Genomic DNA, 16,157 nt, shown 5'->3' with positions numbered 1-16,157 from the left:
ATAAATTTGTTAGTCTCTAAGGTGCCACAAGTACTCCTGTTCTTTTTGCGGATACAGACTAACACGGCTGCTACTCTGAAACTTTTTTTATGGAAGAGACCCCTGATATTGCTTTGCCCCAGGCTCCCTTGATCCTCTGCATGGCCTTGTGGCAGGGTCAGATGCTTTATATATGAGGACTTGTTTGCCATAGGTTAACGGAACATCCATGGAGCAGTGCCATGCCAACCTCAGTTACAGGATTGCCTCAAACCTAGAAGGCTGTCACACAGGTGGTAAATATATGAAATCAGGCCTCCAAGCCTGTGCGCACAGAAACACAAGCATGAACTGGAGTTGTAGTTCTGTGCTGCTGTTGTTCTGTCCTAAACCAGTAGAACTGCATGGGAAACATACTGAGAAAGGCAGAAACATAACAGGTTTACCACTCAAGAAAGAGATCTTGAAGTCATTGTGGATAGTTCTCTGAAAACATCCACTCCATGTGCAGTGGCAGTCAAAAAAGCAAACCGGATGTTGGGAATCATCAAGAAAGGGGTAGATAATATGACAGAAAACATCATATTGCCTCTATATAAATCCATGGTATGCCCGCATCTTGAATACTGTGTGTAGATGTGGTCGCCCCATCTCAAAACAGATACATTGGAATTGGAAAAGGTTCAGAAAAGGACAACAAAAATGATTAGAGGTATGGAACAGCTTCCGTATGAGGAGAGATTAAGATTGAGATTTTCATCTTGGAAAAGAGTCAACTAAGGAGGGATATGATAGAGGTCTATAAAATCATGACTGGTGTGGAGAAAGTAAATAAGGAAGTGTTATTTACTCCTCATAACACAAGAACTAAGGGTCACCCAATGAAATTAATAGGCAGCAGGTTTAAAACATAGAAAAGGAAGTATTTTTTCACAGAATGGACAGTCAACCTGTGGAACTCCTTGCCAGAGGATGTTGTGAAGGCCAAGACTATAACAAGGTTCAAAAAAGAACTAGATAAATTCATGGAGGATAGGTCCATCAATGGCTATTAGTGAGGATGGTCCTGGATGGTGTCCCTGGCCTCTGTTTGCCAGAAGCTGGGAATGGGCGACAAGGGATGGATCACTTGATGATCACCTGTTCTGTTCATTCCCTCTGGGGCACCTGGCATTGGCTACTGTCAGAAGACAGAATACTGGGCTACATGTTCTGACCCAGTATGGCCATTCTTATGGTAGTTGTCATTCTTCAACAAAAAGCATAGTCATTAATTAGACCCCGACCAATGACTAGATCCACAAAGAGACTTTGGCACCTACGTTTAAATCCTCAGCCCCCATGCTCAACTCCTTTTTAACCATTTCAAGGTCTCTCTACGCAGCAGAGAAAGCTCCGTGGCTGGCTCATGCCAGCCGACTTGGATTCAAGGGGCTTCCGCTGCAACCCAAGCTATGGACCTTCCCACCTTGCAGGGTCCTAGAGCCTGGGCTCCAGCCAGAGCCCACAAGTCTGCACAGCAATGAAACCTGCCCTACAGCTCAAGCCCCACAAGCATGATCTAAAATGGATTATTCATTGAGAACAGCAGTGCCTTGTTAGTTTAGATTTAGGATGTTGTTCAGAAGAGTTTTTGGCAGGTTTTCATGTCAGATTTCAACCCTTCCCCACAAAGCCAGACAGGAACAGTTGAAGTATAAGATGCCAGGCTAGCTTGAGTCAAAGCTTCAATTCAAGGAACAAACAGGTTAGCATTTGCAGCTCAGAAATCCGTCAGTCGGACAGGGCAACGCTTGTAAAGAGTTAATTGTTTCTGTTTTTAAAAAACTGTTCCCATTCGCAGAGAAGGAACAGATTTAAAAACCTAACCGAGCTTTTAAACACAGCTCAGGATATAGCTAGCTATCTTCACAGGAACACAAGCCACGCGTAAGACAAAGGAATAATACAGCCCCTTCCTTAGTCACTCTGTGCCAGACAGGAAGTCGCACAACACTGACATTGAAGAGAAAATATTTCCCTTTAACTGGTGCTTTCTATCCAGTTACAACATTACAGCAGAAAAAATGAGACTACGATAGAACACATCAGCAAACTCACCATGGCGAGAGTCCAATTCAACTCTGCACCAAGCAGCGCTACAGAAACTTGTTGCTAACCCCGGTTAATTTATAGGTGGAATCGTGTGTGTGTGTGTGTGTGTGCCCGACCTACAGACTTTGTGCATCCGCTTACGTTTATTTTTTAAGTGTGTAAAGTTAAGCACATCCATAAATCTTTGCAAGGCAGGGGCCATAACTTGTAGGCCTTTCTACTCTCTTACTCTTGGGGACTTTTTTCCTTCTTCTTCCTTTATGGATTCTGGTTCAAGGATTTTGTTTGATGCAAGCCACTGATGCAGCAGCATCGAAACAAACTCGCCATTCGAATTGCAAAAAGGAATTTCATCCACACCTTTTGCTCTACTTTAATTATCATGGCATCCACTCCGAGCACTCCTGGGGGAATTCTGCACCACTGTGCGTGCGCAGAATTCATGTCCCTGCAGATTTCTTCGCTCCCCCACAGAAAAATGACTTCTGACAGGGAAGCAAAGGGAAGCTGCAAGAGTGGTTATGCGGTCCTCCCCGCAGCAAGGGCACATCATTTTGGGCACTCGGAACAGGTGGAGAGGTAAATCAGTGTGTGTGGGGGGAGGGGATGCAGACACTCCCTACCCTGCGCCAGGGTTGGCGGCTGGTCCCAACTGGGTTGGCGACGGGGAAGGACGGGACTTCCTCTTCCCCTGACAGGAGCAGCTGGAGCCAGGTCAGTCCCAAACCCAGAAACCTTCCCTGACTGTAGAAAGCTCTGCACCTACCCCTACTTCCGGTTCCCATTGCTTCAGAGCGGGGGGGGGGCAGAGTCTCTGTACAGGGAGCTGCTCCCTCATCCACCCAATCCCCATGCATCTGACCCCCCATATCCATCCCCCCACTGAGCCTCACCCCCACACCCAGAACCCCCCACCTAGTCCCCCACACCCACACCCAAACCCCCACCCAACCCAGCTTCAGTCACTGCACCCAATCTCACTGCCAAGCCCCTCCCCCCTGCACCGGGACTCTCCCGCCAAGCCCCTTCCCCAGCTGAGCTCCACTCACCCTGCATCCAGACCCCCAGCAAGTCCCTTCCCCCTTCATCCATACCCCTACTCTTGCACTCAGACCATCGCCTGATGAAACCCCCGCATTTGAACCCCCACCCTGACAAAACCACCCCCTGCACCTGAACCATCACACCCAACCACCCCTCTGAACCCCAGCCAGCTGCACACAGTCGCTCACCCCATCAAGCACCACTCCCCCAACCCCTGAACCTCCCTGCTCAGCCCCCTGCACCCAGACCCCCCCGCTGAGCCCCCATCTTCCTGACACTGAGACCCACCTTGCTGCATCTGAACTACCTTCACCTGGACCCCCCTGAAGCATTCCATTGCCCCTGTACCCAGAACCCACCAAAGAGCCCCTGTGTATCCAGATCTCCTCCTGAGCCACCGGCACTCAGATTGCCCCATACAGAACTGCACACCCCACACCTGGATCCCCCCACACTTGGATCGTGCCAGGCTAGGCCTGCCTGTCCCATACCTGGATCAGGGAGCAGGGCTGGGCATGTGTGTGAGATCTGTCCTCTCACTTGCAATCTTGGTGTGCCTGGCGTGGAGGGGCAGAGCCCTGGAGTGTTTCTAGGCCAGCTCAGGCCCTTGTGCTCTGACAGGGCTGGGTGCAGCCTCATTGCCGAGTCCATGTCCCATCTCCATGTAGCCAGTGGCCTGTGCTCCCCACTGCCATACGGGAGCCTCCACATTTCTTTATTGACAAAATGTGCAGAATTTTAAAATACTATGCACAGAATTTTTATTCCTTTTGATGCAGAATTTTTAATTTTTTGGCACAGAATTCCCTCAGGAGTAAACTCCCACTGGATGAGCACAGGCATCGAAACAAACTCGCCGTTCGATTTGCTAAAAGGAATTCCATCCACACCTTTTGCTCTGCTCTCAGTCTCAGAGCATCATGGAGGAGCGCAGGCCATCATTCAGTGGTTTGGGACTTACCTCCCACGAGTCGCTATTCTGACGGGGATTCCATGTAGACAGACACTGAGGGGCTCCATTCTCTCCAACAAGGCTCCACGCAAGTCGACCTCAGGGCCTACCCAGAACTCCACCGACGTCACTTGCAGGACTGGGGCTAAAGAGACCACCCCACTGCCTGTGTGTTATCGCGGCACTTGCAAGCAATGGAGGGACCTGGAGTCCTGTGGGGATAAAAGGGGTGGTGGTGCTGGTGGAGAGCTTTCCTCCAGGGCTTGAGAATTCACTGCCCATTGAGCTACGGGATACTCAGACGTGGGGCTCTCGCAGCCTCTCCTCTAAACGCTGTTGTCCTGTGGATAACTAACAAAAGAGTAATTTGGGGAAGGGGGAAACGCAAGTGGGAATGGCTGTATAGCCCAGGGGTTACAGCTCTCATCCAGGCAGTGAGAGACCCAGGGTCCAGTTCCCCCTCTCCAATGACTCTTTAATTATTGGTCCACAGTGGAGCAGCTACAACAGGAGAGACTGAGGGGCTCCAGGAGAGAATACCCTGTAGCCCAGCGCTCAGACGTCTCACCCGAGTGGTGGAGATCCCAGCTCAAATCCCTTCTCCTCCTCAGGTGGAGAGAGGCTTGAACGGGGGTGGGGCGGGTCTCCCACATCCCAGCTGAGTACCCGAACCACTGAGCTAAAAGTCATAAGGGAGCTCCACCTTTGACCCCTCCCCCAATGTTAGGGCTTCCATATTTGAACTTTCAAAAAAAAGGACACTCCATGGGAGGGGGGGTAGCCCCACCTCCTATCCACTCCCTCCCACTTCCTGCCCCCTGACTGCCCCCTACAGAGCCCCTAACCCATCCAGTCCCCGCTTCTTGTCCCCTGATTGCCCCCTCCAGGACCCCTGCCCCTAACTGCTCCCCGGGACTCCACCCCCTGTCTAAGCCTCCCTTCTCCTTGTCCTTGACTGCCTCCTCCTGAGACCTCCCCCAACTGCCCCCCTAGGACTCTACCCCCTACCTGTCCCCTGACTGCCCCAACTCTTCTCCACACTCCTGCCCCCTGACAACCCCCCTAGAATCCCCGACCCATCTAAACCCCCCTGCTCCCTGTCCCCTGACTGCCCCGACCCCTCTCCACACCCCCGCCCCCTGACAACCCCCCCAGAACACCCAACCCATCTAAACCCCCTGCTCCCTGTCCCCTGACTGCCCCGACCCCTCTCCACATCCCCGCCCCCTGACAGCTCCCCCAGAACACCCAACCCATCCAACACCCCCTACTCCCTGTCCCCTGACTGCCCCGACCCCTCTCCACACCCCCACCCCCTGACAGCCCCCCACAACAGCCAACCCATCTAAACCCCCCTGCTTCCTGTGCCCTGACTGCTCCGACCCCTCTCCACACCCTTGCCCCCTGACAACCCCCCCAGAACAGCCAACCCATCTAACCCCCCCTGCTTCCTGTGCCCTGACTGCCCCAACCCCTCTCCACACCCTCGCCCTCTGACAGCCCCCCCAGAACACCCGACCCATCCAACACCCCCTGCTCCCTGTGCCCTGACTGCCCTGACCCCTCTCCACACCCTCGCCCTCTGACAGCCCCCCAAGAACACCCGACCCATCCAACACCCCCTGCTCCCTGTGCCCTGACTGCCCCGACCCCTCTCCACACCCTCGCCCTCTGACAGCCTCCCCAAGAACACCTGACCCATCCAACACCCCCTGCTCCCTGTGCCCTGACTGCCCCGACCCCTCTCCACATCCCCGCCCTCTGACAGCTCCCCCAGAACACCCGACCCATCCAACATCCCCTGCTCCCTGTGCCCTGACTGCTCCCTGGGCCCCCCTGCCCCTTCTCCAGCCCCCTTTCCATGCCGCTCAGACCAGTGTGTCTGGCTCCATGCGGAGCGCACAGCCCCCCCCCCCCCCCCGAGTGCTGCCGGCATGGTGCACTGAGGCTGGGAGGGAGGGTAGGAGAAGGGGAGCAGGGGAGAGGCTCTGGCTACTGGAGGCCCTGGTGCGAGCAGCTCAATCCGGCCCGGCCGCTCTGTCAGCCGCACGGCGCTCTGCACTGGGCGGGAAATCCCAGACCTTTTAAGATTTTTACAAAGTCCTCCTGGACGGCTATTTAAACCCTCCCAAATCCGGACATGTCCGGGATAATCCAGATGTATGGTAACCCTACCCAACGGCTTGCCAAAGCGGCAGAGGCGCCAAAGAGGGCTCCTGGCTATGACTCCCTAGCCGAGATAGATCTGCAGCCCAGAGACTGGTCAGTGTCTCCCATTGGCTGGCTTAGGGGGCTTCCTGCCTAGCATGCTGCCTTCTAAGGCAGTGGTTCTCAAAGCCGGCCCGCTGCTTGTTCAGGGGAAGCCCCTGGCGGGCCAGGCCGGTTTGTTTACCTGCTGCGCCCGCAGGTTCGGCCGATCGCGGCTCCCACTGGCTGCGGTTCGCCGCTCCAGGCCAATGGGGGCTGCGGGAAGTGGCGAGGGCCGAGGGATGTGCTGGCCACTGCTTCCCGCCGTCCCCATTGGCCTGGAGCAGCGAACCACGGCCAGTGGGAGCTGCGATCGGCCGAACCTGCAGGCGCAGCAGGTAAACAAACCGGCCTGGCCCGCCAGGGGCTTCCCCTGAACAAGCAGCGGACCGGCTTTGAGAACCACTGTTCTAAGGCCTCTCTCTCCCCACAAGCATTGCATGCGGAGCCTGGTGCCTAACTCAGGCTGTGCGGATTCCACGGTTTTTCCAAGGCCCCTGCTCCACCTCTTCCTCTTCCTCTCAACCCCCACCCCCATTCAGCCTCTTCTCCCGAGAACCCATCCCTGCTCTACCTCTTCCCTTGAGTCCGCACTGTCTTCTCCTCTTCCCCAACCCTCTTTTCACCTCTTCCCCCAAGCCCAGGCTCCCATTGCTCCCTCCTCTCCCTCCTCTCCCTGTCACTCGCTGGATTGTCTCAAGGAGCCTGCCTGCAGGTAGAAGGCAGCCCTGGCTGAGCAGGGGCTGGCGCGGGTTCATGACCCTGCACCTCCACCCACCCTGCAGTAACCAGACTTTTGGTTTGTGTATCATTTAGGGTTGCGAAGTCCCCCAAAACCAGGCATCTGGCAACCGTAAATGGCACCCGGACACAGAAGCCAAAACCCGGACTGTCCAGGTATAACCCTAAGCCTTAGCCTTGCTGTGCCTCAGTTCCCCATCTGTACAATGGGGCTAATAACACTGCCCCACCTCCCAGGGATGTGTGGGAGGATAAACACATTAAGGAGTGTGAGGCACTCAGACACTATGATAATGGGAGCCCTAGGAGTACCTCAGACAGACACACTGATAGCTAGAAAAAACAATGAGGCTTGGGGGGGGGGGGAGTTGCAGGACTACTGCAATGGAAATAACAGTAATAATGACAGCAGCTTGTTGGAGAATTTTAGGTGAAGTAACTCCTTGTTATCACGATTGAAGACTGGGTTTTAAATCCTATCCTGCCACGCCAGCAGCTATACAGCTGTTTTAGGGCTTTCTCTGTAGCACTCCTACCAAGCCACATGCTGTTAACAATAGGTTGGAAAATGAGCTCTGTCCTTTTAAGACACACCCCTCCCCTCTGCCCAGCTGTGATTGTTTGCAGAGGGGGCTATAAGTGAGCTGGGCGTGGGCTAGGCTGATTGCAAGCTGTTTTGTGTGGAGCTGGGAGAGTTAAGTTACCAGCATGGTGAGTTTGGGACATGGGTGTTTGCAAGTGTTGGATGATAAACTGTGCTGGAGTGGAAGTGAATGAATCTAAATGGAGCTTTTCCTTTGGTTGCTCTTATTGGTGAAACCTGGGGTGGGTTTTCTGGTAACCTACAGCTGTTGTAAGAGCCCCCCTTCCTCCCCACCCCAAAAAAAACCCCTTAGCTCCCATTCCAATAGTTAGATAAAGCTTAGCACTTATTTCAGGAGTGCCATGCTGACAGTCTAAGTATTGTGATCTCCTGGGCCCAGGGCTCTTTGGCACTGTGTTTGCAAAACGACTAGTGCAAGGGGGATGTTGGCTTGTGAGAAGAATCCTAGATACTCCTGCAATACAAATAACGGGGGGGCAGATTTTTCTAAAGGGCTCAGTTCAGACCTCTTGGAAACTCAGCTGCTTAACTTAATGCCTGAGTGGGACTGAGATCTCTGGGAAGATCTCAGCTATGAGAGACTAAGGGGGTGGTACTTCTGTTATGGAGAGGGATTGATTCTGTTTTAATTGAAGTCCACAGTAAAAATTCCCACTCCAATGAGTGGGTCTCTGCTAGTGTTTCCTTAAACTGGGATAGCTATGGACTGACTCTCAACCAGTTTATCTTAACACTTGTAAACTGGATTGTTTGCTGTGTGAGGCAGGGTGTGTCTACAGGAGACTAGGCTCTACTCACTCACTCACTGGCCTGTTACCTGAGCTGGGTCTACTTCAGGATTCCAAAGGGCTGCAGATATTAACTAACCAGCCCCACTCTGAGGGGGGTGAATGTTCCCACCTTACAGAGGGGCACAGGGGTATGACAGTGAATCTAGCATTAGCTCAGGCAGATTCTTAGTGGTAAAGCTGGAATGAAATGGGGTAGCTAGAAGCAGTGTGGCGGTTCTCAAACTGTGGGTCAGGACCCTGTTTTAATGGGGTCACCAGGGCTGTCACTAAAGTAGCTTCAGCTCTGGGCCACAGGAAAAGTCCCAATCCCACTGCCCAGGGCTGAGGCCCTCAGGCTTCTGCACTCCCCAGGATGGGCATGGGAGGGGGAGAGGTTCTGGCTTCGGTCCCCTGTCCTGGGGTCTTGTAGTAGTTTGTTGTCAAAGAGGGTTGTGGGGCAAGGAAGTTTGAGGAAACTGTGGCATTGTGGATGGAGCACTGTGTGGGACTCTGGCCTGGATTCTATTCCTGGCTCTGCCGTGGGCCTGGTGGTTGACTTTAAGCAATCCCCTTACTATCTGTGAAATGGGGATAATGAAGCATTCTCAGGCCCTGTTTTAGGAATGATTTGGGGGAAGTTTTATGGCCTGCACTAGCTAGGTGGTCAGACTAGAGGATCACTGAGGTCCTTTCTGGCCTTAGAATCCAGTTCCTGATTCTTAATCTTGTGTTCAATGTATCTCTATCAGAAACTCAGCAGTTAGAAATACCATCAATATGCCTGGGGTTTACTAGCCCAGCCCCTGCTCTGATCAGCTCACATCCTACATTAGAGCTGTGATCATGCTTCTCACTCTGTTAGGGAGCTGATAGATCTGCTAGTCTATTTGGAGTGACAAGTAGGGTGACCAGACAGCAAATGTGAAAAATTGGGATGGGGGTGGGGAGTGGGGCATAATAGGAGCCTATTTAAGAGAGACCCAAAAATTGGGACATCTGGTCACCCTAGTGACAAGCCCCAAATTTATTGATGCTGCTTCTCCTGTCTTCCCAGTCCTAGTCCTGTGTATACTTCTCTATTGAATCTAAACTGTCCACAAGCCTATGGAGCCAATTGTCTCATCTGAATTTTTCCCTAAATTGGAAAAGGAATAAAAGCTGAATTTTAAGCAAGAAAATAGCTTGATCCTCATCCCCCTGGGGAGAGAAGCTGGCTGATCTAGCTTAAACATTAAGGCATCCAAGTCTGGATTGATGATAGGATCCTGCAAAGAGGCACTGCTTGTTTTCCCTCACTTCAGGATGACCTTACCACTGAGCAGACTGAAGTGATGGGCTACACAACAAAGCCTTATGGTGGTGCAGCTGCTTTAAACTCTCTAGCATAGCTGCTCTAAGCTGACAGAAGAGAGCTGCCCTGTCAAATTAATCTACCCCCTCCACCCAATGAGTGGCAGTAGATACGTGGGTGAAAGATGCTCTCCTGCTGACATAGAGTGACCAGATGTCCTGTTTTTAAAGGAACAGTCCCATTTTTGGCATAGGCGCTGACTCTGTGAGTGCTCTGGGGCTGGAGCACACATGGGGGGGGGGAATTGGTGGGTGCTGAGCACCCACTGGCTGCTCCACGCCCAGCTTGCCTCCTCTCTGAGCATGCCATGTGCCAGCTTTTCCCTCCTTGCTTCCAGTGCTTGAGCTGCAAAACAGCTGTTTTGCGTGGCTGGGAGGGGAGGAGGAGGAATGTGGTGCACTTAAGGAAGAGATGGGACTGGGGCAGAGATTTGGGGAAGGGGTCCAATAGAGGCAGGGAGGGGGCAAAGTTGAGGTGGGGCTTTGGGGAAGGGGTTGGAATGGGGGCAGAGCAGGGAAAGGGTGGAGTCAGGGTTGAGGGTTGGGGTGAGCACCCATCGGTGCAGGGGGGAGTTGGTGCCTATGACTATTGGGGACTTTTCTTGTATAGGCACCTATTACCCTCCCCACCCCAATCCCCATCCTGTTTCACAGTTGCTATCTGGTAACCCTACAATGACATAGCGCTGTCCACTCTGGTGCTTAGGTTGATGTAATCTGTTATCAGAGGTGGCTTATTCACACCCTGGAGCAGCATGAGTTATACCACCATAGCCTCAGTCCTGTGTAGCCAGCACAGCTGTGGGAAAGCTTCAATCTCATCGATGGTTCACTAAGGTTGCAGTTTTCATTGCCTGAACTCTTAATTCATAGTTAAAGCTCTCACACCAAGTCTGCCCCCTTGTGTTCATGCCCTGCAATAGGGCTCTATATACAGTAGGTACAGAGGGAAGAACTGGATTGTTGCTGGTTCTCATTGTGCCTTCACCAGTTGGAAGAGGAATCTCAATACACAAAGGAGCAGGACTAAGGTGATGCTTTTAGTTTTGTATCAGAGCAGCCAAACTCTCTAACATTGCTCTGTGTGCTTCTGTCCAGTGTCTGGTGTGTCTCATACTGCAGTAACATGATGTGTATTTAAAGCATTTCACAATGTCAACTGTAACAGGGTTTAAAAGAGAACTGGATAAATTCATGGAGGTTAAGTCCATTCATGGCTATTAGACAGGATGGGTAAGGAATGGTGTCTGTAGCCCATTTGTCAGAGGATGGAGATGGATGGCAGGAGAGAGATCACTTGATCATTGCCTGTTAGGTTCACTCCCTCTGGGGCACCTGGCATTGGCCACTGTCAGCAGACAGGATACTGGGCTAGATGGACCTTTGGTCTGACCCAGTATGGCTGTTCTTAACAAATTAAAGCTGACCAGGACTCAGGATGGTCTGTCTTCATCTGGTAGAACAATCCTGAAAATGGACTGGTCTTGGGAACGTCACACCAGTCACATCTTCAGTACTGGAATTCCCCTTGCTCTTCACTCCACAATGCCAGGAGTTTTCCAATCGAGCAGTTCTGACTGCACTGAACCATACACATCCCTCACTAGAAATAAGCAAACTGTCTGAAATCTCCAATGGCACGTGGGCCAGAAGGTGAACAATAGTTAGACATGGCTCCAAGTAGCCATGGTAGCCTGGCAGGTAGCTCTGTCCAGTAACCAAGCTACGACCCTGCTTGTCTATTGATCGGGTGATCCTGGTTTAATGTTGCCCTAACAGGGCTGTGCACACAGGACAAGGCTGTAGTTGAACAGCTGGAAATCGAGCCCATTGGTCTAGTCACATTCCCAGAAGTGGTGGATGAACCTCCCCACACCCAGCTGCTCTTGAGCAGCACTGTAGCTCTGAGCAGGGATGGAAGTGGAGTGACGGGCTCCCTGTTTCTGGGCATGAAACACTGACTGAACCACACAGTTAACACCACCGTTTCATGGATGCAACTTCTTTGTGTGCCTCTTTCCCATGCAGCGGGAGTGTATTTCTGTCCATATTGGCCAGGCTGGCGTGCAGATGGGAAATGCCTGCTGGGAGCTGTACTGTCTGGAGCATGGGATCCAGCCAGATGGAATCATCTGTTTGGAGAAATCTTTGGGGCAAGCTGATTCTTCCTTTGGGACCTTCTTCAGTGAGACTGGGTCTGGGAAGCACGTGCCCAGAGCGCTGTTCATAGACCTGGAACCCACAGTCATTGGTAAGACACTGGAATCTGCATAGGCCAGATCCCTTCTTAGAGTTTCTATCACTGACCTGCTGGGAAGAGGGGAAAACACAACCTTCCTCTCCACTTCTCAGTAACTTCTGACACAGAGCTCTTACTGCAGATAAGTGGCATAGCCAGGTTTTCAGTGTAGGGGGAGCAAACATAAAAAAGGCTTCCTCCCTTGGCTCCTTCCATTTTCCCCCATAAACTAACTCTGAGACCAGCTCAGGACTCCTGCAGGCTTCCTGGGGGTGTGGATACCACCCTCTGCAGTCCCAGGAGGGTGTCTCCAGCCCAGCACGCTCTACAGGTATCCCCTGCTGGGCTGTGCCACTCAGCCCCACCCACGGGATCCTGTCTCCCCTGCTCCAGACAGTCAGACCCCCCCCCAGTGCAAGGCACTGGATCCCCCCTCCGCTCACCTTCTCCTGCACCACCACCTGGCCCTGGCCCGCTCTTGGTGCGCTCCATGCGGGGCTTGCCAGCCAGGCATCCTTAGAGGCGCAGGGGCCTTTTTGCCTCCCCCCGCCTGCTGCATTAGCAAGGGGGGGGCGGGGAGCACTTGGCTGTTGAGTCAAGGAGCCGTCCCCCTCGCTCCTTCGGCTGCATCTGCCGCGCCCCCCCCCCCCACGGCTCCTCTGGTGGTGCCACTGGAAGGTGCCGTTTCCGCACCTGCCACCCTGAGGGAAGCAGCAGCTTCCGCTGAACCCCGCTAGCTACGCTACTGGGAGAGAACCCGGCGTTTGGTGGTAATCCTGTTTGAGCTCAGATCCACAAAAGCTGTTTAGTCTCAACTTCTGTTGGCTTCCATGGAAGTTAGGAGCCCAAATACCTTGTGGATCTGGGCCATAGTGCCCAGATGGCTGTTGATTGTTTGGGTGCTACAGAGACCCTGGAACATGCTCTACAATAAAACTATGACCAAATCACAGCTCTGAAGCTGAGGCCCTGAAGGTGTTCATGACCCCTCCTCCCTTACAGACGAGATCCGAACTGGGACCTACCGCTCCCTGTTCCATCCTGAGCAGCTGATCAGTGGCAAGGAGGACGCTGCCAACAACTATGCCCGTGGCCACTACACCATTGGGAAGGAAATCATAGATCCCGTGGTTGACAGGACTCGTAAAATGGTAAGTGGGCAAACTCCTTTTCGGTACTTCCCTTTAGAAGTCGAAGGGACTGCAACCCATCTGAACTAGCCCGGAATAACTCTGGTGAGGGATGAGGGACTTAACAGGACTGTGGGGGAGTTGGTAGAACTTCAGTCCAGGGATTTCCTTCCTGCTGTGCTCCTCATTCTCTTTGCTGGCAGAGGTGAGCTAAGTATAGCACCCATAGAGCCCATCACTCCTGGTATAAGGAAGCAAAGCCGTGACTTGCTCTTCTCGTAGTTAGCCTGGAAACAGAGCTCCTTGTGAGGACTCCTCAAATACTCCTCTAGCACTGGGACTCTTACTGAAAGACAGCTGCTCATTCAGTAGCGGATTTAGTGCTGTCAGGCACCGGCCTCTCACTGGCTAGATATCTAGCTTGAAAGCCTACCTCTGGCTGAAAGTCAAGAGGAATAATTGTATCTCACTCCCATGTGATCATTGTGTTGGGGTTTTGTAGCTGGAACTGTCAGTGGAAGAGCAACCCAAGAATAGCCACAATGTCAACCTGTAATGGCATCTGCCCACCTAGCTGTTGTATGGGAATCTAGGACCAAGCCTTTAATTCAGTGAATGCTGACAAGGCTCATTCCTGGGATGGGAGGAAATCCTCAAGCTGGCTCATGAGCCAGCATCTTGCTTGGTACAGGCATTGTTCTACCTTGGCTGGCTGACTTACTCAATAAAATCTTCCACCAATATTATCTGGTTGCTGTTCTGGGATTTCTCATCTTGATGTCCAGCAATCTTCAATTCCCCAACAGGTTGTCATTACAAACTACTTCTGATTTTGTATTTATACATCATAATTACACACCTTCAATATCCCATCATGGGCACATGTTAAGTAGCTGATAGCTGGGTGATGTTGGAAGGGAAGAGGCGACCCAGTATGAGTTGCATGACCAACACTAGTTCAATGTCCTCTAACTTTGTGCAGGCTGACCAGTGCAGTGGCCTTCAAGGGTTCCTGGTCTTCCACAGCTTCGGAGGAGGCACAGGCTCTGGATTCACATCCCTCTTGATGGAGCGTCTCTCGGTGGAGTTTGGGAAGAAGTCCAAGCTGGAGTTCTCTGTGTACCCTGCCCCACAGGTCTCCACTGCGGTGGTGGAACCCTACAATTCCATCCTGACCACCCACACCACGCTGGAGCACTCGGACTGTTCTTTCATGGTGGACAATGAGGCCATTTATGACATCTGCAACCGGAACCTCAATATCGAGCGTCCCTCCTACACCAACCTGAACCGGCTGATAGCCCAGATAGTGTCGTCAATCACTGCTTCCCTGAGGTTCGATGGTGCCTTGAATGTGGATCTCACTGAATTCCAAACTAATCTGGTGCCCTATCCCCGCATACATTTCCCCCTCACTACCTATGCACCCATAGTCTCGGCAGAGAGAGCCTACCACGAGCAGCTCTCGGTGCCCGAAATCACCAACGCTTGCTTTGAGTTCTCCAACCAGATGGTGAAATGTGACCCTCGCCGAGGCAAATACATGGCTTGCTGCTTGCTGTACCGGGGGGATGTGGTGCCCAAGGATGTGAATGCAGCTATAGCAGGCATCAAAACCAGGAGGTCCATCCAGTTTGTGGACTGGTGCCCAACTGGGTTTAAGGTGGGCATCAATTACCAGCCTCCCACTGTGGTGCCGGGGGGAGACCTGGCTAAAGTGCAGCGGGCCGTCTGCATGCTGAGCAACACCACGGCTATTGCAGAAGCCTGGGCCCGTCTGGATCACAAGTTTGACCTGATGTATGCGAAACGGGCCTTTGTGCATTGGTATGTGGGGGAGGGGATGGAGGAGGGGGAGTTCTCCGAAGCCAGGGAGGACATGGCTGCTCTAGAGAAGGACTATGAGGAAGTTGGCAGGGACTCTGCCGATGGGGACGAGGCAGAGGAAGGAGACGATTATTAAATGCTTGTTCTAGACATTAGCCTGACAAGGCTGTTCCTTCAATGGGCCAGGTGTATCTGGGGTTACATTTAGTTACTTGCAGTCTGCTTCTCAATGGATCACTGAACTGTCATACTGTAACTTCTGACCATTTCATGTGTCATGTCCTCCGCTTGCCAGTTGTTTGAACCTGAACTGTGGGAATAAATTCTTAACTGCAAACCCCCCTGTCTCTCTCTCATTCAGCTAACTCTGGCAAAACCTGGAGGTAGGTATCCATATCTCAGGCTTTTGCATACTTCTTAGTACAAGTTTACAAATGACCTGACTTTCAGGGGCTGTTTCTCTGCTTCTATTACAGATGGTAGTGGAAGTAGCAAGTTTGGGCAACCAGGGACCCTCTTCTAATATAGGTGCCTGAATTAACTCCTTCCCCTGAACTCAAATTCTGAAAGTTTGAATCAACCAGTAGGTTCACAAGGAAGAAACTTACAGATGTCTGTAAGTATATTGCATCAAAATATCTCAGGGTACCAGATCTGTAAGGGGTTGCAAGCACCTAGATGTGAAGGTGATAAATAGCAGTCAGCAATATGATTCTAAACCAAACCTCAGGCTCGCTCACTCTTCTTGGGGAAAGAAGTTAGTAATATCCTTAGTCAAACAGAGCCCAACTTCTACTCTTTTTACACAGTGAATGTGGAGTGACTCCAGTGCTGGCTGGAGTTGCTACAGCCACATACTGGAGTAGTAGAGAGGAGACTTTGGCCTTAGGTGGTGGTTTTCGGTGTTTGCACCACTGGCCTGCTGTGGTGGTGGTTTAATGTGATCCTAGAATCCTCGGCACTAAAGATGGGGGGCGAGGGGAATCTCCATCTCCTGTGGCAGGGTTACTCCCTGCAGTACATGGTTAAAAGAACTGGATAAATTCAAGGTGGTTAAGTCCATAAATGGCTATTAGCCGGTTTGTCAGAGGATGGAGATGGATGGCAGGAGAGAGATCACTTGATCATTGCCTGTTAGGTTCACTCCCTCTGGGGCACCTGGCATTGGCCACTGTCAGTA

General features: G+C 52.2%; 1 protein-coding gene across 1 annotated transcript; it reads left to right on the top strand.

The window, feature by feature from the left end:
- Positions 1-11,794: 11,794 nt before the first annotated feature.
- Positions 11,795-15,305, top strand: LOC115657965 (tubulin alpha-3 chain-like). Its single transcript, XM_030576410.1, has 3 exons — positions 11,795-12,032; positions 13,023-13,171; positions 14,133-15,305. Exons 1-3 carry the CDS (start codon positions 11,804-11,806, stop codon positions 15,111-15,113), a joined length of 1,359 nt encoding a protein of 452 aa, XP_030432270.1. The 5' UTR covers positions 11,795-11,803; the 3' UTR covers positions 15,114-15,305.
- Positions 15,306-16,157: the final 852 nt, after the last annotated feature.

Source organism: Gopherus evgoodei, chromosome 1 (assembly GCF_007399415.2).
Source record: "Gopherus evgoodei ecotype Sinaloan lineage chromosome 1, rGopEvg1_v1.p, whole genome shotgun sequence".
NCBI lineage: Eukaryota > Metazoa > Chordata > Testudines > Testudinidae > Gopherus > Gopherus evgoodei.
Note: the sequence above shows the minus strand (reverse complement) of the source record. Positions and strands in the feature narration are given on the sequence as shown.